The sequence below is a fragment of the Zophobas morio genome, unplaced genomic scaffold (assembly GCF_036711695.1).
Source record: "Zophobas morio isolate AGI-343-1 ecotype UQ-CSIRO unplaced genomic scaffold, CSIRO_AGI_Zmor_V1 ptg000046l, whole genome shotgun sequence".
NCBI classification, from domain to species: domain Eukaryota; kingdom Metazoa; phylum Arthropoda; class Insecta; order Coleoptera; family Tenebrionidae; genus Zophobas; species Zophobas morio.
Window position 1 is genome coordinate 1,225,296 of NW_026972151.1, and position 26,961 is coordinate 1,252,256.

At 35.2% G+C, this 26,961-nt stretch overlaps 5 protein-coding genes across 5 annotated transcripts in view; 4 read left to right on the forward strand and 1 right to left on the reverse strand.

Annotated features, from left to right (window-relative positions):
- The window catches only part of Flo2 (Flotillin 2), a 227,164-nt gene that overhangs the window by 158,839 nt on the left and 41,364 nt on the right, over positions 1-26,961 (reverse strand). The window lies entirely within an intron of this gene.
- On the forward strand, positions 1,685-5,057 carry LOC135142248 (glucose dehydrogenase [FAD, quinone]-like). The gene is made up of 4 exons (XM_064073928.1): positions 1,685-1,791; positions 2,339-2,543; positions 3,177-3,392; positions 3,438-5,057. The coding sequence occupies exons 2-4, from the start codon at positions 2,348-2,350 to the stop codon at positions 4,898-4,900; spliced, it is 1,875 nt and encodes a 624-aa protein (XP_063929998.1). The 5' UTR covers positions 1,685-1,791; positions 2,339-2,347; the 3' UTR covers positions 4,901-5,057.
- Positions 9,097-12,413, forward strand: LOC135142339 (glucose dehydrogenase [FAD, quinone]-like). The gene is made up of 3 exons (XM_064074027.1): positions 9,097-9,412; positions 9,462-9,674; positions 9,729-12,413. The coding sequence occupies exons 1-3, from the start codon at positions 9,235-9,237 to the stop codon at positions 11,204-11,206; spliced, it is 1,869 nt and encodes a 622-aa protein (XP_063930097.1). The 5' UTR covers positions 9,097-9,234; the 3' UTR covers positions 11,207-12,413.
- On the forward strand, positions 14,555-18,757 carry LOC135142216 (glucose dehydrogenase [FAD, quinone]-like). The gene is made up of 3 exons (XM_064073886.1): positions 14,555-14,880; positions 15,061-15,276; positions 17,125-18,757. Exons 1-3 carry the CDS (start codon positions 14,676-14,678, stop codon positions 18,597-18,599), a joined length of 1,896 nt encoding a protein of 631 aa, XP_063929956.1. The 5' UTR covers positions 14,555-14,675; the 3' UTR covers positions 18,600-18,757.
- The window catches only part of LOC135142279 (glucose dehydrogenase [FAD, quinone]-like), a 34,756-nt gene continuing 30,009 nt past the window's right edge, over positions 22,215-26,961 (forward strand). Inside the window, exon 1 of the mRNA XM_064073964.1 lies at positions 22,215-22,517. Coding sequence (XP_063930034.1) covers positions 22,445-22,517 — 73 coding nt within the window. The 5' untranslated portion in view covers positions 22,215-22,444. The remainder of the gene's footprint in view (positions 22,518-26,961) is intronic.

Consider the following 26,961-nt stretch of genomic DNA (forward strand, 5'->3'; position numbering starts at 1 on the left):
TGGGAGGAATTTTTTTCCTGCTGGTTATCTGCTTTAAATATATTTACATATTTACGTTGTCCGTAATTGGGAACGCAAATTCTTGGCGCAAGGGCTGCGGGGGTGTTATTTATGCCGCTAGTTTTTACTTTATAGAGATTATCACAAAAACGAAAAACGGGAAATCAAAGTTTATTATTTACGAGGGAAGTTCTGTCGAAATAACCTTCGACTGATTTTTTAACGGGATTAGTTTTTATTGTTCTCTAATAAAAATGAACTGTTTTATATCTTCAATTTTATCTAAAACCGTTCACGTAATTTTCTTAAAATTTTTATAGCAAATCGACATTACGAAAATGAGTAGTAATAAAATTAATACGGTGCGGTCAACAATAAAACTGGTCTAAGGTTATTTAGACAGAACTTCCCTCACAACTTAAGATGACGTCATCACACTGTTGGTAGGGATAATAGACAAAATTTAGTTATCTGTCTACAAAAAAATCCACACGAACGACAGTCAGACGAAAACAGGAAACCAATGTTTTTCGTATCTAAGGGTCATGAAACGGTGAGAAAACATGAAAGTAGCCAGTTGCACGATGAATCCTATTACAATACTTCCTTAGCTTACGCTCAAGAAGTAAAATATCCTGAAGTTGGTATTCGACGAACAAACTGTTTTTCCTGTCGTCTGTTACGCTTAAGCCGAGATGAGAAAGACGATTTGCACATCCATGGCAAATTTGAGAACGTTTTTCTTATTGATCGTACGCTATACATGATGCGTGTATACGACAAATCACTAAATAAATCTTTATTAAAATATATAATCTGAGATGGATGCGAAAATTATTGTGCATAGGATGCTTTACTAAAAATTTTAAATTACTTGTTTCAGCAGTTTTCTATTTATACCCCACAGCAAAAGTAGCTGCTGAAAACTTATCAATATGAACACAAAAACGGAGAGCATTAAACTTATCAAAGTGGTGAAACTAGTTTGAGCATTAAGACCACCTCAAATGCAAACAAAAATCTAACATGTACTCGTATCTGCGTATATTTTTCGTAGAAAACCATATACATATAATTAACTAGTCTGCCTAAAAATAGTATAATGATTTCCAACAATAATATCTTAATTGGTTTCGAACACAAATATATTTTAAAACAAGACAATCAAATTCCAAGATTAAAAAAAAAAAGCAAAACAAAGCTATGCAAATTCTCCGCGGAAATGTTTTTTCTCTTTAATAACCTAAAAAATCCTTAATGAGTCGCTTAATTATATTAAACCATAACATCACCTTACAAGGTTATTATCAACATATTTCGGTTCGCTTAACTCGCATCGAATATGAGAAAAACCTCACCACGTCAAAATCCTCAACCAAAAAAAAATCGAGATTTTAAGAACTTTCCCACCTCTAATATTTCTTCACGTCGTCCAACCCAACTACCCAACAAAGGATAAGGTCAAACGTCCAACAGTTCTTCGATAAAAACTATCAATGCCTGGCTTTCATTTTTGAACCCATATCCCATTCTTATTGTTGCAAGGCAATTAATTCTTCATACAAACGCACCGCTCAAACTTAAATATCAATGCTGCAAAAATCTGTGTTAAAGCTGAAACCTTCGTTTTGTATTTCATTGTATCTGATTAGAGAAAGAGATATCGAAGTAAATAGAAGGAGAGGCGACCCTGTATCGCTTTTATATATATGAAAGTTAATTTGCCATTCTGGCAGTTCGTCTTGTTTTGTGCTGGAGTTTGCACCGTCATTGTGATATAGGAATAAGGAGGTGAGTGATTAGAGTTAATTTACTGGAATTTGATATGGCACGTTCCACTTTTTGGTGCCCCAGGCGAGATCATTAAAACAGGAACACAAGCATTTGAAAAATGTCGCTACAACAGTAACAAAGTGAAGGTGCATTATGTTTATGTATGACTATACGTGTAAGGCGTGGACAGTTAATATAACGTAAGCTGAAAATAATTAAATCATGAGTTACTTTTCTTAATCTCCGAGTTTCATTTCATTGTAATCACAAATACTTGCTTAATAAGGAAAGTTGCGACAAAGTTTGCGTATGTTCTTGGTTGTGTTGAAACTTCTTGAATAGAGGTAAACCAGTCAAAGCATTCCATTAATTATGTCCACTTCATTTGATGGTTCTTCAAGAACCCGCGAATCACTTATTTGCTTACTTAGTGCGAGGTTAGCAACTAGTTAAAAAATGAAATAAAGTAAAAACGGTCAAACTACGATAAATTCGTCTCATTAGTAGGTTGCTTTTAAAACCAATTCAGTCATATTTCTATAAAACTATAGTATATGTATTTCAGATTAACAACATGCTCACACCATTTTCTAAGTTCCTCCTGCTGGGAATTCTCACGCTTGTACTATCTTCTCCTTTCCAACTAACCGAAAAATACATAGAAGACTTCAAAGCAGGAATCGAAGCTCTTAAAAAACAAATAAAAGAACACCACTTTACGCAAGAAAATATCGAAACGAAAGTCGACAACAGTTCGGAAATTATAACAGGTACTACTCCAATTTTGTCGGTCTAGGACAATTCGGCGCGGCCGACTTGGCGCGGCCAACTTGGCGCGGCCGACTTGGCGCGAGACATTTTGGCGCAAAGCCAACTTGGCGCAGGGACACTTTGGCGCAAGCCATCTTGGCGCGGGCCATTTTGGCGCGGATGAACTCGTACCAAGAAAAATAGATATAAATATACAAAAATTGCAGCCGTTGTTAGCATAACCTAATTTTTATAGTCAGCAACGCGTGGAGGGGTAATGTCGACTTTTTAATGGACACACGGGCGCTTCGCGCCCTGCACCCCATTATAAACATACTCCTAAATGTGGAACTTCTTGCTCCGTGGATCATTTAGTTATTGGAATTTGTGCGAATGAAACTTTGTATTTGGTTGCCTACATTTGGCATAAATAACAAGGTGCTAACCACAGTACGAACAAGAAATATTTTTTATATTATATACCGACGTACTCGCGCCAAGATGGCTTGCGCCAAAATGTCCCTGCGCCAAGTTGGCTTTGAGCCAAAATGGCTCGCGCCAAGTCGGCCGCGCCAAGTTGGCCGCGCCAAGTCGGCCGCGCCAAATAGTCCCATTCCGCAATTTTGTGTACTGCCACTAAAACAAACTTCCAGATCCAGAACACTACGACTTCATAATAATTGGAGCAGGAGCTGCTGGTTCCGTTATCGCCAACCGTTTAACGGAAAAACCAGAATGGAAAGTATTACTTTTGGAAGCCGGAGGTCCCGAAACTCCATTCACTCAAATTCCAAAACTTGCACATTTGTTACAAAATACGGACTATAATTGGGGGTATGTAACAACCCCTCAGAAGAACTGGTGCAAAGGTAAGCTATAAAACAAAATAAACTAAAACTGAAGTCTTTTTACAGGAATGATCGACAACCAATGCGCCATCGCCGGAGGTAAAGCTCTTGGTGGTAGTACCGCCATTAACGGTATGTTGTACACGCGCGGCAATGCCAAAGACTACGATAAGTGGGCAGATTTGGGCAACGATGGCTGGTGCTACGACGACGTTCTCTCCTACTTCAAAAAAGCGGAAGACGCCGACCTAAAACACTTTGACCACAAGTACCACAATCGTGGAGGACCTTTCCATATCGAACACCCACAATACCTGACACACATTAGTGAAAGTTCTTTGGCAGCCGGAAAAGAGTTAGGTCTTGACACTATAGACTTCAACGGGAAGGAACAAATAGGTTTAGGAATCACCCAAATTATTTCTAAACACGGAAAGAGGCAAAGTACTGCTCAAGCATATTTAGAGCCCGCCAAAAAACGACACAACTTGATCATCAAACCCTTCAGTCACGTAACCAAAATTTTGATCAGTCCGCACACTAAGGAAGCCACAGGGGTCGAGTTCATTCACGATGGTAAATTACACGTGGCCAATGCCGAAAAAGAAGTCATTTTGTCAGCCGGTACCATCAACACAGCGCAGATTTTGATGTTATCTGGAATCGGTCCAAAAGAACAACTCGAAAAGCATGATATTCCAGTCGTATCAGCTCTAAACGTTGGCAAACACTTTAAAGATCACATCGCTTTCTTCGCTCTCGATCTGATCTATAACGGAACTGAACCGGAAGAACCCGAACTGGACGAAGTTGTCGAGTACCTCAAAAACGGCAAAGGTCCTCTTACCACAACCGGTTGCGAAGTGCTTGGTTATATTCAGACTGAAGTTTCCAAAGATAAAGCCCATCACCCCGACATCGAACTCTTCTTCTACAACAAAAAGCTCTCATCCTCCCCTCCTACAAACCCCTTCAGACTAAAACCCGAAGTACATGAAAGTCTATGGAAACCAGTTGACGGCAAGAAAGCTCTGAACATTGGAGTAATGTTAGCCCATCCCAAATCCACAGGTACTGTCGTTCTGAAGAACAAGGACCCTCTCCATCATCCGTTAGTCGACCCCAACCAGCTCTCAGACCCAGATGACGAAGATCTCCATACGCTGCTGGCCGGTATAAAAAAAGCTGTAAGTTTTGCCGACACCGAGGCTTTGAAGAAATTAGATTTGGTGTTCAATGAGCATCAAGTTGCTGGCTGCGAAGACCATGAATGGGGCACTGATGATTATTGGAAGTGTGCTATTAAGCATTTAACCATCAGTTTGCGTCACGTCACTGGTACAGCAAGAATGGGCCCCAAAGGTGATGAAGACGCTGTTGTGGATAACAAGCTGAATGTTTATGGTTTACATAAGTTGAGAGTAGCCGATGCTAGTGTTATTCCAGTTACCATTACGGGGCATACGATGGCTGCTAGTATCATGATTGGAGAGAAGGCTTCGGATTTGATTAAGGAGAGCTGGAAATGAGAAGAGGTCCGGAGCGATCAATAGGGCCTTCGTTGTTAGTATATCTTAGCGATTTTATTTTTAGAATGACGTATCTATATTTCTACAGAATGTGATTTAGTAAAACTAGAAATAGTTCCCATAAATATAAGCAGTTCTTGACGATTGCAAAAAGTTTTGTAAAGTTTTCATTTCCAGGTTATTAATTCCAAATAGCTACAAATAATAGTCATTTACATTATTAGTGAGCGCGGTAAATAAAATTCTGCAGTGCAACGTTTTATTATGAAGCACGACGGCGAAGCCGGAGTGCTTTAACAAAACCGAGCACTGCAAAATGTTTACCGCACGAATAATGTATTAAACTTTTTACCCGACTTTTTTGCTAAAAATGTTGACATGAATCGTCTTACGTCATTGCATCAATATTTTTGCACAAAATATCCACAGTAGGTCTTGCATCGCTGTATGTATGACTTTATTCATATGTCAAAAATTGAATAATTGTGCTTTCATAATCTCAAAAAAAGTTATTTTATAACATTATTCTACACTGAATGAGTCCTTCGGAGCTCTGTAATTTCAGATATTTTTATGTTGGCTTAGAACATACAGGGTGTTTTTCCAGTTCTTTTTCCGCACTCTAACCTTCTGACAGTGTGTGAAAATAACTGACATTTGAAAAATCGTAGTTACCAAGAATATACAAAATGTGTAAAACATTATTTATGATACAGGAGGGTAAAAAAACATTTATATGCTTTCAAGCTTCAACGCTTTTAGTTTTAAATTTTGAAAACCACAATTTCACAAAAGAAAAATTCAGTACAAATTTAGATGCAGAATTTGGTAGCAAACTCCTAAGTTTTAAACAGGAACTACTACATTCTTACGAAGTGGAAAATTTAGTCTAACCTTGGTAAATTGTTTGAGCGTAAATAATAAGTTATAAGTTATAACCATAAAGTCCCTCCACTGGAGGGACAGATACCGGAAACGCAATATACGCAGATTCATGTGTTAACTGTAGCCGACATAACATACATTACAATTAGGGTATTGTCAGCTTCCCATGCAACAATGTTGCGACGGTACAAAAAAAAACCTCTTCAAACTAATTAACATTAAGTTAATTTCACAATGTTATATATATATCCTGAAAATTACAGTCAATGGTTCTGCAGTGATTTTCTTGCAAACTTCAAGAAACTAGAAGTTGCGAACGTAAAATATTTTGATCCTATTTCACTACGATCGGCGCAGAGAATCCTATGCATGTCGATAGTACCTCACAGAAATTAATAATGTCACTATTCCTTACTAAAAAATTATTCTATTAGTTACATACTATCAGCAGTTTTATCGGAAAATGGGCCAAATGAGGATTTTCACAGCTCAAAATGTGCATTGTTGTAGATTTGAATGTGAATAAGCATCTTAAAAACACTAGGAAGTGCAATCTACTATGAAACAGTGCCTGGAGAAGACTAAAGTAAGTATCAAAATTCGAAAAGAATTACTCCACAATTGTCCAAGAACCAAAAACTTCCACTCCTGACAAACTCTTAGAATAAAATCAAAATTTTTAGAGAATTCATCTTCAACAAAACAACTTCATTCGTTTTGATTCTACTCCACCCTAAATTAACAGGTGCTGCTGTTCTCTCCAATTTTGGTGATTTTTATGTTTTTCGGTGGTTTGTCACTCAGTTTTATCTACGCTAGGTTACCAATATTAAGTAACGGATTTTGGCTATTAATGATCAGAAGTTTCCTTGTTGTGAAGGCTATGAATGGGAGAGCGATAATTACTGGAAATGTGGAAACTTCCACACATATTTATGTTGTTTGGGTTGTTTAAAAATTCCCAACCCGTAAATAACGAATAAGAGAAGAATAATTTGTCAAAGTCATAGGACACAACAGCCAACATCAAACAAGTCATATTATCTACAACCGGTAACCATCACGAGCACACTGAAAAAAAAATACGGACATTTGCAACATCAGTTTGTTTATATTTCCCGTCCCGGTACTGGGCATAATATGTATTATAAAATACAACATTTATTATGTATTGAATGTCCATATAGTTTTAATTAAATAAGTTACTCGTACCAATTATTGTAATTTCAATAATAATTTCATACATATACGTATGTATTAACAACGTCACAACAATATGATTACACCTCCTGCGTTAGTTTACTTCAAAAATATTCGTCATCCTCATTAGTTAACCATTAAGCAGGTGCAAGTGGTACAACAAACTAAAAGTAGAACAGCACATCATTTTACTGGGAAAATGACTAGATTCGAATTATCTTACCCACCACTTTTTTAATTTTCCAAAAGTGAATGAACTGAAAAAAACCTGTATAGATATAATTTATAGGTGCTCATATACCCACAATGTGAAAACTATTTTTAAAGTAAATTCAAAGATATATAATTGTGGTTTCTGGTACTTCCCGGGATAATTAACGAGAAAATCTTACTTATTGCAATTATTGTCTTAGCTTTATAAATAAGGTCCAATTTTGTATCTTTTCTTTACTCTAAAATCGTAGAATACGAAAATAAAAGTTGTGTGTTTACATATCATTCTATACATTATTTACATATGTATACATTTAATCGAACAAAATGTTCTGAATTTTATTATTATAATTCTTTTTAAACAAAGACGTGCATATTCTCACATTTTCGAGAAAACAAAGTGACTGGTTCTTAATTTAAGCAATACAACAGTTTTATGACGTCATAAACATAGATACCACAAGTGCGAGAGAAAAAGAGCAAAAAAGAAATGATCGAGTTTGGCATTGAACGTGCGACCGCCGGTCCGCCTTTCGGAGTATAACCCACTCGGCCACGGACACTACATCCTACGTTAGTGATAAACTGTTATTATATAGTGTATCGAAATATATTATTGTATAGCATTTAAATCATTTTCAAATATAATTCTTTGACACGACGTCATCAAATTGTTAATGCGGAAGATCAGCCAAATTTTGGTTAGTGTTTAACACCAACTACATGATATTCCTAATATACATACAACATTTGACAACAATCGGTCCAGTAGTTTCGGAGTTTACGAGAAAAATCGATGCAGACGTCAAACAGACAGACGGAAACGAGAGATCCCTTTTTTCATACTCTTGGGGTCATGAAACGTCGAAAAAAAATGAAACTGGCAGTCGCCCGATAGAGCCCATTAGCATATGCATTTCCTTAGCTTATGCTCGAGAAGTAAAAAACCTCTCGTGTAATTACAATCAACAAAAACGTAACACATCGAGTCGCTATCAACATCTTATATCTAACACTGAGAACAATCAAACAGATCAAACGTTCATATGGCGAACGAATATCGCCAATACATTTGATACATATGATTACAGTTTCAAATATGACGTTGTCCTAATGATGCAAACCTTGTGGAGCCTATTAAACTATGAAATTATAATCTTGGTAACAATGTGATCAACATGTATTCAATTACTTGTTGCAAGACAGTATGAAATGTAAATTACATACTTGTAAATCTACATCGAAGTCTTTATGATATTATTTAAAAGACTGTTAACAATAGCAAGATATTAAATTGATAAATAATGTGCCCAGTGTTTTGTTTTCTTGTGTAAGTGTCTAGACAAATAATCCCGTTTTAAATAGAATAAAAAAAAACAGCAAAACATCGAGGTCAATGACATGCCAAAATTAAATACGATTTTAAATACAAATTTATCGAACAAATCCACAGCATAACAGAAAAAAATCTGAACGCTACACATAGTTTATTTTGCAATTTGCAGGCGCGGCCTTAGAAAACTGGACCACATGGCTTAACACACACTTCCAAATTAAAAAAGAAATTAGAGTTCAATTAATGTTAGTTGTTATTCTGACAAAATCACTGTCCCGTTTTTCAAATTGGAAGTGTACTTGCTATTATGATGTTAAAAAAAAAATAACAACTATAACGTTGTTACATCAAAGTGGTCCAGTTTTCTATGCCAACGACCGTACATCGCGTCGCTCGTCACTTATTAGTTATTATTATTTGACTACGATTAAGTGATTAACAAACTCCAAATGAAAGAATATTTCTATGAAAATATACTATCATTATTATTATTAAACGTTTATTTTATCGCGTCAGTACACCAGGTTTTTATTGGACGAACAATAATTACTACAATCGCGCAAACTCTATTAAAAGCGTCGTGAATTCATTCGTATTCATATGTATATTCTACGTATCTTATCAAAAAAGGAACAGTAGAACACCGAAGTGCAAATGTGCTAAACCTGGTGGTAAATAAACTACATGAAAATAACGGAATATGATTCCATTAGTTTCAATATTAATTTTTTTGGAAATGTTGGTAACATTATCCTTTTCTAAAGTAAGTAAAGAAAAAATTTGCGAATTTCAAGCTGGAGTGGACGCTCTGATGAAAGAATCGCAAAATCACACCTTTGAAGAAAAGAATTTTGACACCAATTTACACGTGGAAGCTGGTATGTAAATATTCCTGTCGCAAATTAAACGTTAAACTTAAATTTCCAGATCCAAAACACTACGACTTCGTTATTGTTGGGGCGGGAGCTGCCGGTTCGGTTATAGCAAACCGTTTGAGTGCAAAGCACTACAAAGTATTACTCTTGGAGGCAGGAGGACCAGAAACGCCATACACCCAAATTCCAAAATTAGCTCACTTGTTGCACAATACTGATTACAACTGGGGGTATTTAACGACTCCTCAGAAAAACACATGTAGAGGTACATATAAACGTCTGTAATCAATAATAACGAAAACTAATTTCATTAGCACAGGAATGATTGATAACATCTGCGCTATAGCCGCTGGAAAAGCCCTAGGTGGTAGCACGGCTATCAACGACATGTACTGCACCAGAGGTAACCGTGAAGACTACAATCAGTGGGCGGCTATGGGCAACCATGGATGGTCCTACGATGATCTTCTTCCTTACTTCAAAAAACTAGAAGACGCATTTGTGAAACCCTTTGATCCTGTATACCGTCATCGCGGAGGGCCTTTTCACATCGAGCACCCGCGATATTGGACCGAAATTACTAACGGTTCTTTAAGTGCCGGAAAAGAACTCGGATTTGACAACATAGACTTTAACGCCAAGAACCAGTTAGGAATGGGCCGAACCCAACTCAGTACAAAACGTGGAAAAAGACACAGTACAGCACAAGCGTATTTAGTACCAGCACGTAAAAGATCGAACTTGGTAATTAAACCTTTTAGTCACGTTACCAAACTATTGATCGATTCTGAAAGCAAGGAAGCAACTGGTGTTGAATTTTTCGCGAAGGGCAAACTGTACGCCGCTAAAGCACAAAAAGAAGTTATTCTATCTGCCGGCGCTATCAGCACCGCTCAGATTTTGAAACTATCGGGAATTGGACCGAGGGAAGAACTTGATAAATTCGACATTCCAGTGGTAGCTGAGCTAAACGTGGGCAGACGTTTCATAGATCACGTGGCCTTCATAGGCCTGAGTCTATTCTATAAGAACACTACACTTGGCAAAGAAGATGAGACAGACGAAATTATTGAATACCTCCAAAAAGGAAAAGGTCCTCTCAGTGTACCCGGGTCTGAAACAGTCGCTTACTTCAAAACCGATGCATCGAATCACCGAAAACGTTATCCCGACATCGAACTCTTCTTCTACAGCGAAAAGCCATCCCCTACAGCAAACTCTTTCAGATTTAAACCTGAAATTTTAGAAAGTTTCAAATCCCTAGCCAACAAAAAAATTTTGCAAATTGGAGTGATGTTAGTACATCCTCAATCGATTGGAACTGTTCTTCTGAAAGACAAAGATCCTTTTCACCATCCTTTAGTTGATCCAAATTCACTTTCGGATCCTGATGACGAAGACTTCCGTACTCTTCTGGCTGGTATAAAGAGGGGGCTCAGTTTCGCTGGTACTGATGTTTTCAAGAAGATGAATTTAGTTGTTAATGACTACAAAATTGCTGGTTGTGAAGACCATGAATGGGGAAGTGATGATTATTGGAAGTGCGCTATTAAGCTGCTAACCATTAGTTTGCACCATGTCATGGGTACTGCAAGAATGGGTCCGAAATCTGATAAGGATGCTATTGTTGATAATAAGTTAAGGGTGTATGGAGTACAGAAGTTGAGAGTGGCTGATGCTAGCGTTCTTCCTGTTACTATAAGTGGACACACAATGATTCCAAGCATTATGATTGGGGAAAAAGCATCAGATTTGATTTTACAGAAGTGGAAGGCGAAAGAGGTTCCGCAGGATTAAGTTTTGGTCCAAGAGCTTTATTATAAACAAGTATACAACATTTTGAAAGCAGCAGTATTTAAACTAACAAAGTTTCCTGGGTGTCCTAATGCTCAAATTATTTAAAATGTAATGTAATGCACAGGGTGAGTTACTAAGCGCATAATCCTCGATCCTCAATATCTCATTAATTAATCAATCAAAGTTACTACTACTTTAGCTTATTTTCTATTTTCAATAATTACTGAGATATAGGAACGTGCGACATATTTAAATCTATATATATATATATATATATATATATATATATACCGCTATCCATTGCATATTAAAAATAAAATCACTGAAAATGTAAATACGCAATTATGAATTTATAACACACAAACTGGTTTTTTCCTGCAAAAATTCACCAAAAAATCATAACAGAAGATGTATATTTCATTTTAAAAAAAGGCATAAAAAGTCAATGAAATACCACTTGTGCTAATGTATTTTACAGTAAGTCGAACAAATGTCAAAACATAGAAATGCAGTAGCACGTGTTGCTGTGGAGAGAACTTATTTCTTCCATATCTTAAAAGACAGTCACATTTCCTACGCGTCTCAGACATCTTAAAATTATCTATTCACTACAGGATATCTTTTGTTTCATTTTCTTTAAATCTGTTATCGTTTTTACTGCATTCTGGCGCTGTCAAAATTACGACAGCATCCAACTTTTTAAACAGCAACATTTTTTTGAAAGATAAACATTTTGTACAGTAATATTTAAAACCTTGTGAATCAATGAAAATTGAAGTATGATATTATTTTTTTATTTCAAGCAGCTTCTACACGAACTACGGACATTTGAGAAAAATTTGTTAAAAAGAATTTCATTACTACTTTTAAGATTAAAAGTTACTCAACCGGTAAAAAAAAATAAAAAATTAAAAGTACCATCACCCTTTTACACCAAACCATACAAATAAAATTGCTATTTAAAGAATACTGATTATGCCACAGGTCTGATAAGGGCAACAATATTTTTAAAAACCATCAAAAAGTCCACGTTACTGTAACCAGCTTTTTATGCTCATTTAAAGTGAGCAATAAAATAAATAGACGTTCATAAAAAACCATGCGTCACAATTTGACAAAATCAACTATAGAATTTCAAATTTTTCGTAAAATACATCAAACGTACTTAGTTTGACTTGTCCGAAGGTCCAATTTTTACTAAATTTTTGCGTCGTGTAATTTTTCAACATACTGAAATATGTATGAAGTTTTTATGGTACTTTGTACAATTAAATTTTATAATTTATCTAAAACGCTAATAAATTATTCACTTTCCGAGTTTAAAATATTTTATTAGTTATGTGACGCTACAGCACGTGTTTCAGTTTAAAATACATATTTTATTTTGTGATCCTTAATACAATAAAATATGTATACCACGTGTTTCTTTTATTTGATACAACCCCCGTCATTTTTTTTATTTTAAAAAATAAACATATAGTTCTTTCACCAAATTTGTATCATTTTAAAAGATCGCCTATGTGAATAAATGACATGAGTGTCAATTTTTCAAGCTAGTAGATTGCCATCAATTAATATGAATTTTTCGTGTATTTTATTTAATCATTTTTTAAGTATTGATTTTACAAATATTGGTTGCCTTTGATTTTTAGAAAAAATCAGTCTTTCCATTTATGAAAAAATATACGAAGTGTCCCATAAAAAAAATAAAGTTGAAGTCATTTCCGGTTCTACCGGAAGTGATAATATAAATGTGAGGTTGCCATCACATAGATCTTTTAAAATGATACATTTGTTCAAAGAACTACAGATTTATCTTTAAGAATAAAAAAGTTACAGGGGTTGTATCAAATAAAAGAAACACCCTGTATAGTTCACACTAAGAAAGTATTTTTCTTAATTAATCTTAATTCTTAATACAAAAAAGTGAATTATTAGTGTTTAAACAAGTAACCGCCGCATCCGCACAAACTAATATTTATCTAAAACACTACTACATGATGTATTTAGTTAAAGTTTTAATACCTACGATGGTAATGCAATTCAAAACACTACAGAAGCACTTATTAAAAGCAATATGAATCTACTGAGTCTTCAAGACATCTGTTGTTTAATCAATAGCAATGCTAGGTTCTTGCTAAACACGAGCTTTTATCATTGCATTTATTCATCCCTTCCAGGAAGTTGATAATCCACTCAAACGATATTGCATATATCTTTATTTAAAAATAAACAAAAAATTATCGAGATGTGATAAATCATATAAACATAGAATTCTTTGACATGATGCCATCAAAATGTTGGTGGAGATAACTAGTCAAATTTTGGTTAGAGTTTAACCATCTACATGATATTTCTAACATGCATAAAAAATTTGACAACAATCAGTCCAGTAGTTTTGGCGATTACGTGTATAATAAAAATGGATATAGACACCAGACAGACAGACAGACAGACAGACAGACAGACAGACAGACGAAAACAGGAGACTACTTTTTTCGTAGTGTAGGGGTTATGAAACGGCGAGAAAACATAAAAGTGGCCATTTATCCGATAGACTCGATCACTAAACTTCCTTAGCTTACGCTCGGGAAGTAAAACAATGGAAAAACAGTAAAGCAAAATAAAAAATTATTGGAAGTCTGAAATCAAACACTATCATTTATCCTATATTTTTGAGACATCTAAATGACCGGACGCACCAGTACTTGGAATAAAAACAACTTTATTAATCGTTTCGGGATATCTTTCTCTAAATGATTTCTACACTCAACCATTTTCCACGAAACGCCAAAAATATCATATCCACAAGAATGACCACGCAAATAAACAGACCACACTCTCTAATTAAGAGAAAATTAGCGGTTAACAAATCATTTTTTTAACATTTAGAAGCACCAAGCGTGAAAAACGGAATTTCCTAATACAAAGCAAAATCGAACAACAATGCTGCTGATTTCATAGGTTAACACTAATGTAAGGTTTTACACATGGTTAATTCACTCACCACCGCAGGCGGCAAGATTCTTTCGCCTGCAGCTACAAAATTTTGACCGTACAAGAGTAATTCCCAACTTCATATTCATTCACATTCATTCATTTCTCGTTTGCTAAAAACACACTTTGCGTGTGGCTGCAAAAAATCTCGCATCGTTCTCAAACGACATGGAGAAAACTCGTTTTATTGGTATTTCCTTCCGATACGAGAACTGATAGGCTTAGTTTTGGAAAACCTACCAAAATAAATATGGGAAATTCTGCGACCACCGTGACGCCGCTAATCATCGTTTAACGGTCTCTTCGCCATCCAATAGGATTGAAAGGTCACCACCTGATGACTCGATTCCTGTAAAAGCATTAAAGAACAACCAACAGGTCTTCAGTACCTCTGCGGTTTTTCCCGCAAGAAAAGAAGCACAGAGATTCACTTATAAATAAGCGCCGCCCGTGTTTCACATCATTCGCTACGATGTTGCGTCTGTGTGTGCTTTTTGCCGTGGTTTGCTATGCCTTCGGCTCTAAATCAGAAACCTGGCCCTTCGAACTGGCCGATAGGTTCATAGAACAATTCGACTCGAACGTGAATGAATTGAGAAATTTGGCAAACAATTACCACCGGGAAGAGAGTACAACTTTGAGGCTGGAAGAAAACACTTTGACGGAAGCAATTGAAGGTAATTAAAAAGGCAGTATTTTTTAGAGTTTTTTAAAAATAAGTCTACTCCATTTCCTGCGATGTAAATTCGTTGCGAAAGCTATTATGCGCTTAAGCAATTTTAATTATTCCAGTTTACGCTTCGTAGATGTATTTTTAATCATATTTGATAATATACATTGTTTTATTCAAATTACAGATCCGACTCACTATGATTTCATCATCGTCGGAGGAGGAACGTCGGGTTCGGTTTTGGCAAATCGACTTTCAGAAGTACCTGAGTGGAAAATTCTTTTACTGGAAGCCGGTGGTGTGGAGACGAAAGCGACAAGGGTTCCGAAGAATTGGGAGTTATTGAGGAATACGCATTTTAATTGGGGTTTTAGAACAACGCCACAGAATTACTCATGTTTGGGTAAGACATTTAAAAAAACATTTCAGCAAAATTATCGATACAATAAAGGGACGAGAAATAATTAAATACAATTTCTCAAATTCGCCAAGTTACCTTCATGGTCTACTTGACAGGATTTATTTCTTCAAGGTTTCATTATTGTAATTAATTATTTTGACAAGTTCTCATCTGTTGACTAATAGCAACCTTAAAATATTTAATTCTGTATTAATAATTCTCATCTTCATTGATATTCTATCAGGGAACATTTCTGAAAATCAATTTTAAACCAATTTAGATGCCTAGTTAATCATAGTTATTATCATCAGCCAGCAGCCAAAACGAAAACATTTGAACACTGTTTAATTTTCACTTTGTTCTTGCACTGTTCTAGTACACTTTCTGACATTGATTTATTTATTCTATTCATAACCTATAAAAATACATAATAATTTAGTTCATTTGGTCATTATTTTTCTGATGATTACAGACCATTAACAAAAATTTACTTTTATTACAGTTTTATTGTTCTGCTATTCTATAATTATGTAGAGTTATTCTGTAAATACCATAGCGTAACGTTATGTTTACGACTCTAGAGTATATGAAAATTAAAATTTTAATCTTTTCGAAAAATTAAAAATAAACATGTACTGACATGCATCAAAAACTGATTATTTCAAGAGCGAGGTATGCTTTATATAAATAAATTTAAAACATTTTTTCTTTCGCTTTTTATAAACCAACGATAACTCTATAGATATGCTTTTCGTCGTTTTCTTGCTCAGTTTTGTGAACAACATCATTTAGCAACGACAAATCTCATATTTTGTATTCTAACGCACAATTTTTCGTTTGTTTCTTTAATGTGCTTAACATTTTCTCAGATGTAATTTTCGAGGAGATCATCAAGATCATCTGTACAATAGTCACCTCTTTCTCAGTATTTTCTAGAACATATTCTCTAATTTGAAATCAGTGTTTCTTAAAACTTTCAATTAGTTCAAATATCGCATCAATTTTAACACTTCTAACATTTTCTCTTTTCTTAACATTTTTTACGCAGATTTTATGTGCTTCGTATTTATTGTTTCCATACTAAGCCTGCTCATATTAATATTTGATTTTATTTACTTTGAAACGATTTTTCAATGCCTTAATGAAATGTGTCACCTTTTTTTTCAACACTTCTGCTTCTTCATTATCAATTGCAGCAATTGTAATTACTTCATATACGTTCTTGCTTATTCTCCCTCTAATCTCTGTCCCATTTTCACCAGTTTTGATTACCAACAGTTGACAATATTTTCATTTTATTAACGTAACTTTGGCTAAAAACTTAGTCACAAAAAGTTTCCAGAAAAACTTCGAATCTCAATTGATACCACAACCAATTTGTTCTGTCTCAGGAAGTACTAACTAATTTTCGATCATATCTTTATTGTGCTTCCTAGAGCGAGCTTTTACACATTTTGTTTCTTTGAAAATTCAATTATTAAACTTATTTATTAACCCTATCAATTTTTACCACTAAAGAAAAGAAAATAGAAACTACATATATACTTCCTGTTGTTTGTACATTCCTTTTGTTTATGCGGTTAAAGAATTTCAAACACGATTCTTTACTCTAAATATTTATGTTCCTTTTTTTTTTCGAATTTATCTGCACGTAAAAATCACTCATTACTCATCACAGAGTTCTAAAATTTATAATTGTTTTACTTATTTGACGTTCTAAATTTGAATTTTTCTCAGCTGCGCCATTCGTTTCTATACTCAACTTGCTTTTGAACTTCCAATTTCTTGTTTCCATCCCCTCGAAATCATCTTATCTATCTCAAATATAATTCAAATTTCCAATCTTTGCAGCAATGACCGACCACAAATGTACCATCCCCTCCGGGCGAGCCTTGGGAGGTACCTCAACCATTAACTCCATGGTATACACCCGCGGTAATCCACTAGACTACGACATTTGGGCGGACTTGGGCAATAAAGGCTGGTGTTGGTCAGACGTCCTACCTTTCTTCAAAAAAATCGAAGATGCCAACTTCGAACCCTTCGACAAAAAGCTCCATCATCGTGGAGGCCTACAACACCTCCAACACCCGCAACACTTAACACATTTGAGTGAGCACATCCTCGAGAGCGCCAAAGAATTGGATATTGAAGCCGTAGACTACAACGGCAAGCACCAATTAGGTGCAAGCATACCCCAACTGAGCACCGATTGTGGGCAAAGGTTCAGTGCCTCCAGCGCGTACCTGGAATGTGCGGAAAAAAGAAAGAATTTGGTAATCCAACCTCTGGCGCAAGTTTTGAAGATCTTGATTAGCACGCACACGAAGGAGGTAAAAGGTGTACAATATTTGCACGACGGGAAAGTCTTCGTCGCTAAAGCAAAGAAAGAGGTGATTTTGGCAGCAGGAGCCATTAATACTGCCAAAATTTTGCTGTTGTCGGGGATTGGGCCTAAAGATGAGTGCGAAAAGCACAGCATTGATTTAGTTAAAGATCTTCACGTGGGTTTGAATCTTAACGTTCGACCGACCTTCCTTGGTCTAGATTTTCTTTACAAAGAGCATGAAGTACCACACAAGTCAGAGCACGAACTGTATGAGGAGTACCTCAAGCATGGTAAAGGCCCTCTCACCTCACCTGGAGTCGAAGGTTTGCTTTTCCTCAACACTGGCGTCTCCAAAGAACACCCTGAATACCCAGACATTGAACTCCAAGTTGTTTCAAAATCGCACCCAAAAATTGAAGACTATAACTGGATGAAGATTTCCAAGGTTCACTATGACTCGATCTGGAAGCCCCTCGAAGACCACCATTACGTTAAAATGCTGGTTACACTGAACCATCCTGCATCAAAAGGTGTTCTCAAGCTTCACACCACAAACCCTCTGGACTACCCAATCATCGAGCCTCACTTTTTAACTGACGAAGATGAAGTTGACTATCATACACTCTTAGCAGGCATTCATAAGGCGATCAAACTTAGTCATACGAAGGCCTTTGGGAAAACAGGTTTGATCATCAACCATCACCCCATTCATGGTTGCGATAGTATCGAATTTGGTACTGACTCCTACTGGGAATGTGCAGTTAAGTATTTAGTGGTACCCACTGAGGATGTTAGTGGCACTGCAAGAATGGGACCAGCAACTGATCATGAAGCTGTTGTTGATAATCAATTGAAAGTGCACGGCATACATAAGCTAAGGGTGGCCGATGCTAGTATTCTTCCTGTATCAATTACCGGAAATTTAATGGGCGTATCCATGATGATAGGAGAAAAGGCTGCGCATATGATTATTGAAGACTGGACAACGGATCATTGAACTCTTTTGTGATATAAGTTGTAACTTGACATTGAAACAGTTTTGAATCTGAAGGCAAACTTGCATAATACGTAAATAAGTTTGCTGCACGATTAAGAACTTCACGGTGTTTATATACTCATAGTATTAATTAAAAAATAAAATGTATGAATTTTGTATTCGTCACGTTTCATTTATGTCACTTTCATCTTATCTAAATTGACGACTGATTGTGGTCGCTTGTCTGCGATGAGTAACGGAAATTGACGGCACGACCTTGAAGACAATCAATCTACATTAAATTACCGCTTGTGAATGCAATAAAAACAAGCAAGTTACTGGTGCGAACAGTTACGATAAAATGTAACAATTTCTCATGAAAAACAATAATACGGTTTACAACAAATAATTAAATGAAAGACAATTTTCAAATTACAGGTATTTTTTATTGTACAATAAAAAGACAAATTTTGATTAACTATTGATAAACTTAAAATGTTTACAAGATTTCAAAGTATTCGGATTTGCTATTTCAAAATTTAATTGTAAAATGTTATTATACGATTTTAATTTTTATGTAATACCGAGAAGAGTTTCGCTCAGCTCCCCTTGCGTCAATTTCGCAATTAGGACATCATTTTTCACCCCGTTCACTCACCCCTCCCCAATGAACCCGTCTAACTTAAAAACTCATGGAATTCCTACATAAATTTTCATTCCCTCTTTTACCCCCGTAGGGGTTGAATTTCCAAAAATCCTTTGGTAGTGAGCGCTTATAACACAAAAGGTACCCACTGTCCAAATTTCATGTTTCTAGCTTCAGTAGTTTAGGCTCTGCATTGATGAATCAGTCAGACTGTTAGTCAGGATAAACACCTTTATATATTACAGCTATTAAAACAACAAGAGTTTTATAGACAGTTTAAAAATCGAGTTTGTAGTTAAACTCGAGCGACCGGCGGGAGCGAGAATTTAATAGAACGAGATTTTTAAGGCTATAAAACTAGCGTTATCTTCAAGATTTTTTCTAACGCTAACCGAATATTATCAAGAATACAAATTTCTTTTAAATAATTACGTTTTTGGTTCAGTTTTATTTGAGGCGAGATAGATGTCTATGGATGGTTACTGTGGTAATAATGCATTAACAAAATTAACAAAGGCTAAGAACTGCGACAAAAATTGTCGCCTGCTAAGTCCCAAGGAATTTACGAGAAAACCTACTTTAACTTTCAACAGTGGAAAAACGAAAAAAGGAATGAGGAAGTCACAGAGGATGTTCTCCTGACTTATCTTAATATGCGAGTATGTATTATAGCAAAATATCCGAGAAAATGTTTTTGAAAAGCTAAATTTTTTGTCTTTTAACAGTCCAAAAAATTGGCGCCGTGTTCCTTATGGCCGGAATAGTTATTCTATCCTCAAAGCTACCTTAAGAGCAAAAGACAACATTGATATTGAGAAATTTGGTGCAAGGCTAGGCGTACAGCCTTTTTGAGCCATTCCCCATAACGCGTCCATAACTAAGGATCATGTCGGTTTTCTCGTTATTGAATGCATAGGCGTGTTGTGACACCGCCGTTGACTGACAATTTCTACATTTAACAAACTTTGATACAATTTAAATTTGAAACATTTTTTGTAACCCAGTTTCAGGTGGAATTGTTATTTTGGGTTGCCTATCTTAAAAACATAAATGGGTCATCTTAGCTGAATAACCCTGTATATTAGAGACCGATGTACTTGCCAACCTGTAGGTATAAATACTATTTTCTGTTTCAGGGGCCGACATTACCACTCTTAAGCGGCATGGTGGATGGGAATCTACAAAAGTAACTGAATCATCGCTGTGAAGATTTTCGGTAACGAGAATGTGGAGTAAAGGGAAACAAAGATAAAAGAAAAGCATGAAAGCAGTGAAGAAGCAAAAGCTACGAAGAATCGTTGTTCAATAATAAAAGGAGATTTACATTTTTCAAATTGCGTTTTTAATTTTTGTAGTAATAATTGTAAAAATGTTGAATCAATTAGTTACTAAATTATGCAGTAGCGTACTTAGAAATATTTATGCAAAATGTCAAATTTTTACTTCCCGAGCGAAAGCTAATGAAGTATTGTAATCAAGCCCAACGGGCGACTGGCTGTTCTTATATTTTCTCAAAGTTTTATGACCCCTAGAATACGAAAACATTGGTAGCTCGTTTCTGTCTGTCTGCCGTCCGTCATTTGTCGTCTGTGTCGATTTTTATTAGACCGATAATCTTCTAAACTACCGGACTGATTGTTGTCAAATTTTGTATGTATATAAGGAATATCGTGCAAATGATAAATCGCTGACCAAAACTGTCTAATTATCTCTACCAACAATACTATAACGTCTTCTCCAACTTTTACAATAGTAAACCTTATTTAAATTGTATAATATAACATACTGCTCCACTTGTGGTTTATAAATCCTTGTTGAGTTTTTACCCTAGGCATCCAGACTTTTGTAAAAAACCAAAACTGTATAACATTTTACAATGTAACCTTGAAATTATTGCAAAACCGAATGCTTTGAAACCTTGCAAACTTTTTAAGGCTATCGGAAATATAGTAAATCGTTCATCAAAATTTATCCATTTACGATCCCCCTAAAAGCTGATGACGTCATCTTACAATTTTGCCGATTAAATGTTATTTAAATTTTATAAAACAACATATTCCTGCATATGTGATTTATAAATTCAGCTTCAGTTATTATCCTAGACCTGCAGATTAAAAAAAAAAAACTTAAAATTGTGTAACAACGTTTTGCAATTTAACTCTGAGACTGCAAAACCGAATGCTTTGAAATCTTACAAACGTTTTATGGATATCGTAAGGATATCAATAGGATTTATCATGTTTCCGATAACCTTAAAACGCTTGCAAGGTTTCCAAAGTATTCGGTTTGGCAATTTCAAAGCCAAATTGTAAAATGTGGTTATAGGTACAATTTTAACTTTTTTACAAAAATCTAGATACCTAGAGTAAAAACTCAACACGCATTCATAAACTACAAGTCGAGGAGTATGCTATTTTATAAAAAATAACATTGTTGGTGGGGATAATCAGACAAATTTTGGTTAGCATTTTACCACCTACACCATATAATAATGTAGTACGTACAAAATTTTACAATAATCGGTCCGATAGTTTAGATTATCTGTCTAATAAAAATCAGACGGAAACAAGAGGCCTATGTTTCCAAAATAAGGAATTTCCCGAAAGAGATCTCTGATAAACGGTTATCCGTCAGAACCAAGTCGGACGATTATAAAAAATCATATTCTGCGAGAAAATGTTTTAGTTTTTTTGAGATGATGACTTACCGAAATCTGTCAATGTTTCTGGCAGTGATTTAGGAGCTGAATGCGTATAATTCGGCGTTTTTCGTTTAGGGAAGCGCTTTCATCTGCCACTATACGTACTAAAAGTACAAATATAAGGTTTAACATATTCTCGTGGTTCACTATACGAACAACTAAATTATGAACTGAATTCTAAATTTTCAAGAGTGGCAGTCAAACAACGTTGTCGCTGCCAATAATATTTATGTTTCCCCATTTTTCTTTTTTGTGAAGCTGTGTTCCATTTATTCAATACAACCGGTCTGATAACCAGACGAGCATCAGTTGTTTACTCTTTTTTCTTTGCGATTCTTATGAGTTTTTTTCTGTCTGCAGACAGATTGCAATCAGGACCTGCATAAACTGAATGTAATAGTTCTCCATAAACTAGTGAGACAAGAAGACCTTAACCTCAAAAGTTCTTCATTTGCAGTTTGATGTAGGGTCGTCAGACCTAAACTTTTCCTCGATTGACGTTCACTAGAAAACAGGGATATGTATGGAATAAGCGTCGATATTCGTAAAGCCATTGGAGATGCAATTTTGAGTTCACTCACAAGGGTGATAGGTAAGTACTCTAACAGCTTTTTTCTCTTTTCGGTCGGAGATGGTAACTCTCAGGACTTCGAAGTCAACACTCAAGCATACAATCTAGGTATAAACGGTGGACGGCGGTTAATGCCGAGCGGCGCTAAGTTGGTCAGTAATCCTCCGGTTAATGCCTGGAGGCGGAACGTAATATCCCCCGGTTGATGCCTGAGAGACGGTAGGTTGGAACGGGAATCCTCCGGTTGATGACTTGAGGCGGAGCGGAGTATCCCCCAGTTGATGCCTAGGGAATGTCGGGAAATCCTCCAGGTAACACCTTGAGGGCGAAAAGGGATATCCCTCGGTTGATGCCTGGGGGATGGTCGATCGGGACGGTAATCCTCCGGTTGATGCCTGCAGACGGAGCGGCGGTTGATGGCGGGAAGTCCTAGGGTTAATGCCTAGAGGGCGGAAAGGGAGAGGGAGGGGCAGAGTGCACCTGTTAATGCTGAGGCACATTCTAAATTTTTTGCGGACAACGGAGCGAATTTATATCCACGCGACGTCAGTCGTGGGCGGCTGCAGAAAAAGGGGGACCGAACTGGTGCGCCGGCTGGAGGGGATCACTCGCTCTTCGATAGCCGGACGGACTGTTACTCTAGTCTTCAAAAAGAGAGATCAATGATCTGAGCAATTATTATTACAGAGCAATCTCTTTACTGCTTTCATTTTCTATAAACTTGGAAACAATACTCGCCAAGAAATTTTCAAATTACTTTGAGTCTACGAAATTTACTGCACATAATCAGTTTGGTTTTAGAGTCATACAGTCATAGAGATATAGTAAGTATGTATTACGTGCTGCCCTTCTGCAATTTGTGGAAAATATTAAAAACCTTTTTTGAAAACGGAAGGGGAAGTTTGGATTTAGGCAAAGTTTCTTTTTCTTATCAAAAGTGGCACCCGTTATTTTTATATAAAATGCATAATAGACTCCTTCTGACAGCTTTCAAAATTTTTGAAATCTTTTTGATTATTGTTTCTGGGCTTTGTGAATGATATTACGTAAATGTAATTTTGTCCCGCTTCTGTAACCAGAGAAGATTTTTTTCGTGAAATGTACAGTTACAGTGCACCTTTTTTAAAAGTACATATCTATAGGAATTCTCATGTTAAATTTTATACCCCATGTTGACTTATGTTTAAGTAAATATTCAGAGTTATCATTCAGGTCATTTTTTGTCGATTTTATTAAAGATAATGCTTTAAATTAAAGGATATTTCTTTAAAAAAATTATTTCGATATTTTTATATACATTTAATACTGTAAATTTTGAGTATGACGTATGGTGGAGATGATCAGACAAATTTTGGTCAGCGCTTTATGATCTACAATCCGATCCTATCAATTTCATGTACCCAACACCCAGTAGTGAATTGAAATATATGAAATAACGAAAAAAAAAAATTCGAAGGGCTACATATATTCTACATTTAGGCTTAAGGATTTTTTTTAACTTATTTTTTCTCTGCTCACTATACAGTGCTGAACAACGTGTCATAGAATTGGTTTGCCATTTTTTGAGTACCCGGTACAGCAAAAGAACAGACACGTGGTAGACCTAATAGCACAACGACATAATGTATGGTAATCTATTCAAATCATGTACCTTGTGCTTGTAACGTCTAGGCTACTCTGAACCAGTTGTAAGCTGTTAAAAATTCAGCAAAGGGAGAACTCTATGGACATTTTATGATACATTTTACTTGACAACACTAATTATTTTTAGTGACTTACAATATGTTAAAATATTTTGAAATGTAATCACTAAAAATTGAAGTTAGTGATTCGTTGAGTACTAATCACTTAATCAGCAATAAATAAATCAGTACTTACTAACTCCAATTTTAATGAGAATATTTGCTAGAGATTCAGGTCATAAGACACTAGAAGTTTGAATGTTCTTCTTTATAGCGTATAGTAAATAATACAGGTTCTGAATACAATAAAAACGTACTCTTGGCAGATTCTTCAGACTCGTTTGGATATACCGTTTGTTTTTTTTTGCCTCCAACTACGGTGAAAGACCTCCACATTACCCTCAAGCAAGAATAACAATTAAGAATACTTACAATATTTTGAATATTTATTTACATTTACAGAGTGTCTCACAAAAACATCTGCGGCCTTATATCTTGAGAACAGATAGCAACGTTGAAATTCTGTACACGCGATTGTTTTTAGCTTAAAGGGGAAAGCTAAATATACTATCATGCAAATATGCACATATGGCATCGGTGTCGCGCCACAAATATATATTTTAGGTTGCAATATACACCTTTTACCGCATTTTGATAAATCATTAAATTAGAAATACAATAATATAAAACATTTATATACAGATTGTCTAAATGAAGACATATATAGTCGTAGAATACATAGACAAACACAATTATACTGTTCCTAACTTTTAACGTCAGAAATCTTGGACTACACCAATTTGCTTTGTTGTCTGCCGAAGAGTTTTTTTTTATTTTGAAAAACATTACTCCATGGTCAGTTCGCAGTCCAAATTTTACACCCCTTAGATTTCTTTTTTGATTATACATAAACGATTTGACATACTTGCGACCCTTGCGTGATACAAAATACGATCCATATTTTTAATTTTAAGCATGCAGATGATCGTAAAAAATATAGAAACCAATTATACAAACTCCCGTCAAAGTCACATAACGAACTCCTTTAAAAATTTAGTAAGAAATTCAGACCTTGCGTAAATGGGTTTTCAATTGTATAAAATAGTCCTACACATGAAGTTGATGAGTCCGAATTGAGTTTTTACCCGAAACGTCCACATTTTTGAAAAAAAAATCAAAATTATGAAACAACATTTTGCAATTTAATTTTGAATCTGCAAAACCGAATGCTCTGAAATCTTGCAGATGGTTTACAGTTATGATAAGCATGATACATTTTTAATGAAAATATATTTACTTATCTTCTCCAAAAAATTGATGACGTCGCTCAAAAGTTTGCTGTAAATCCTATCTAAAATGTACAAAATATGATGAGTCTGTACTTGTGATTTATCATTCCATTCATATTTTTTGGATTTACATATACAGGATGACTCAAAAAAATTAATGAATGCGTGAATTTATTTAATTGATTTAATCAGGAACTACAAAACCGAATGCTTTAAATTCTTAAAGTTATCATAATCAAATGATCAAAGTATATTTGCATTCCCCCCTTAAAAATTGATGACGCCACCCCAAAATTTTGTTGAAAAAATCTTAAATGTGCAAAGCATGATGAGTCTATACTTGTGATTTATCACTGCATTAATATTTTTTAGATTTGCTTATACGGGGTGTCTGAAAAAATTAATGACTGAGTCAAGTTATTTTTTAGATTAGATCAAGAATTGCAAAACTGAATACTTTGAAATCTTGATGTTTTGAAGTTATTGTAAGCATGAATAGATAATGCCAACGTGGTTGGTGAAACGCGTCGACAATATATTCGAAAAATTGTAAAATTTAATTTTGCGAATTTTATTTTTACTTCGTGAGCGTAAGCAAAGAAAGTATTGTAATCGAATCAATCGGGGCGCGACTAGCTACTTTTATGTTTTCTAGACATTTCATGGCCATAGAGTATAAAAAATTAGGTCTCGTGGCTCAGTCTGTGTACGTCTGTTCAGAGTTTTATTAGGCAGATAATCTCCAAAACTACCGGACCTATTGTATTTTATATGTGTGTTAAGAATATGGTGTAGATGTAACTCTAACCAAAATTTGCCCAATCTCCCTATCAATGTCATGACATCTCAAAAATGTTTATAATAAATTTTATAAAACAGCATACTCTTGTATTTGTTTTATTGAATACAAATTCGCAAAATCAATGTTTTTAATTTTTCAAAGAAACGGGATTTGTGACACTGCACTTCGGGGGCGACGGAAGTCCTGTCGAAATAGCTTTCGACCAAATTTTTTGTATTAAGAATTAACATTAATTAATTTAATTAATTAATTAAGTAAAATATTTTCTGAGTTTGAAATACATATTTTATTGTGTTAAGTATCACACAATAAAAAATGTTTTTCAAACTGAAACATGTATTGTAGTAACAACACGTTTTTTGATACACAGGATCTTTTCAGATGATATTGAATTACTCAAAGGTATACTGTGTACCGAAACATGTGTTGCAGTATCACATAATAAAATATTTTAAACTCCAAAAGGGAATAATTTATTGGTGTTTTAGATAAATTGAAAAATTTAATGGTAGAATAAAAACTTCATACATATTTCAGTATGTAGAAAAAATTGCAGGACGTGAAAATTTAGTAAAATTTGGACCTTCGGACGTCAAACTAACTACGCTTGCTATATTTTAAGAACAAATTTGAAATTCTATAGCTGATTTTGTCAAATTGTGGGGCATGTTTTTTTTTATGAACATTTATTT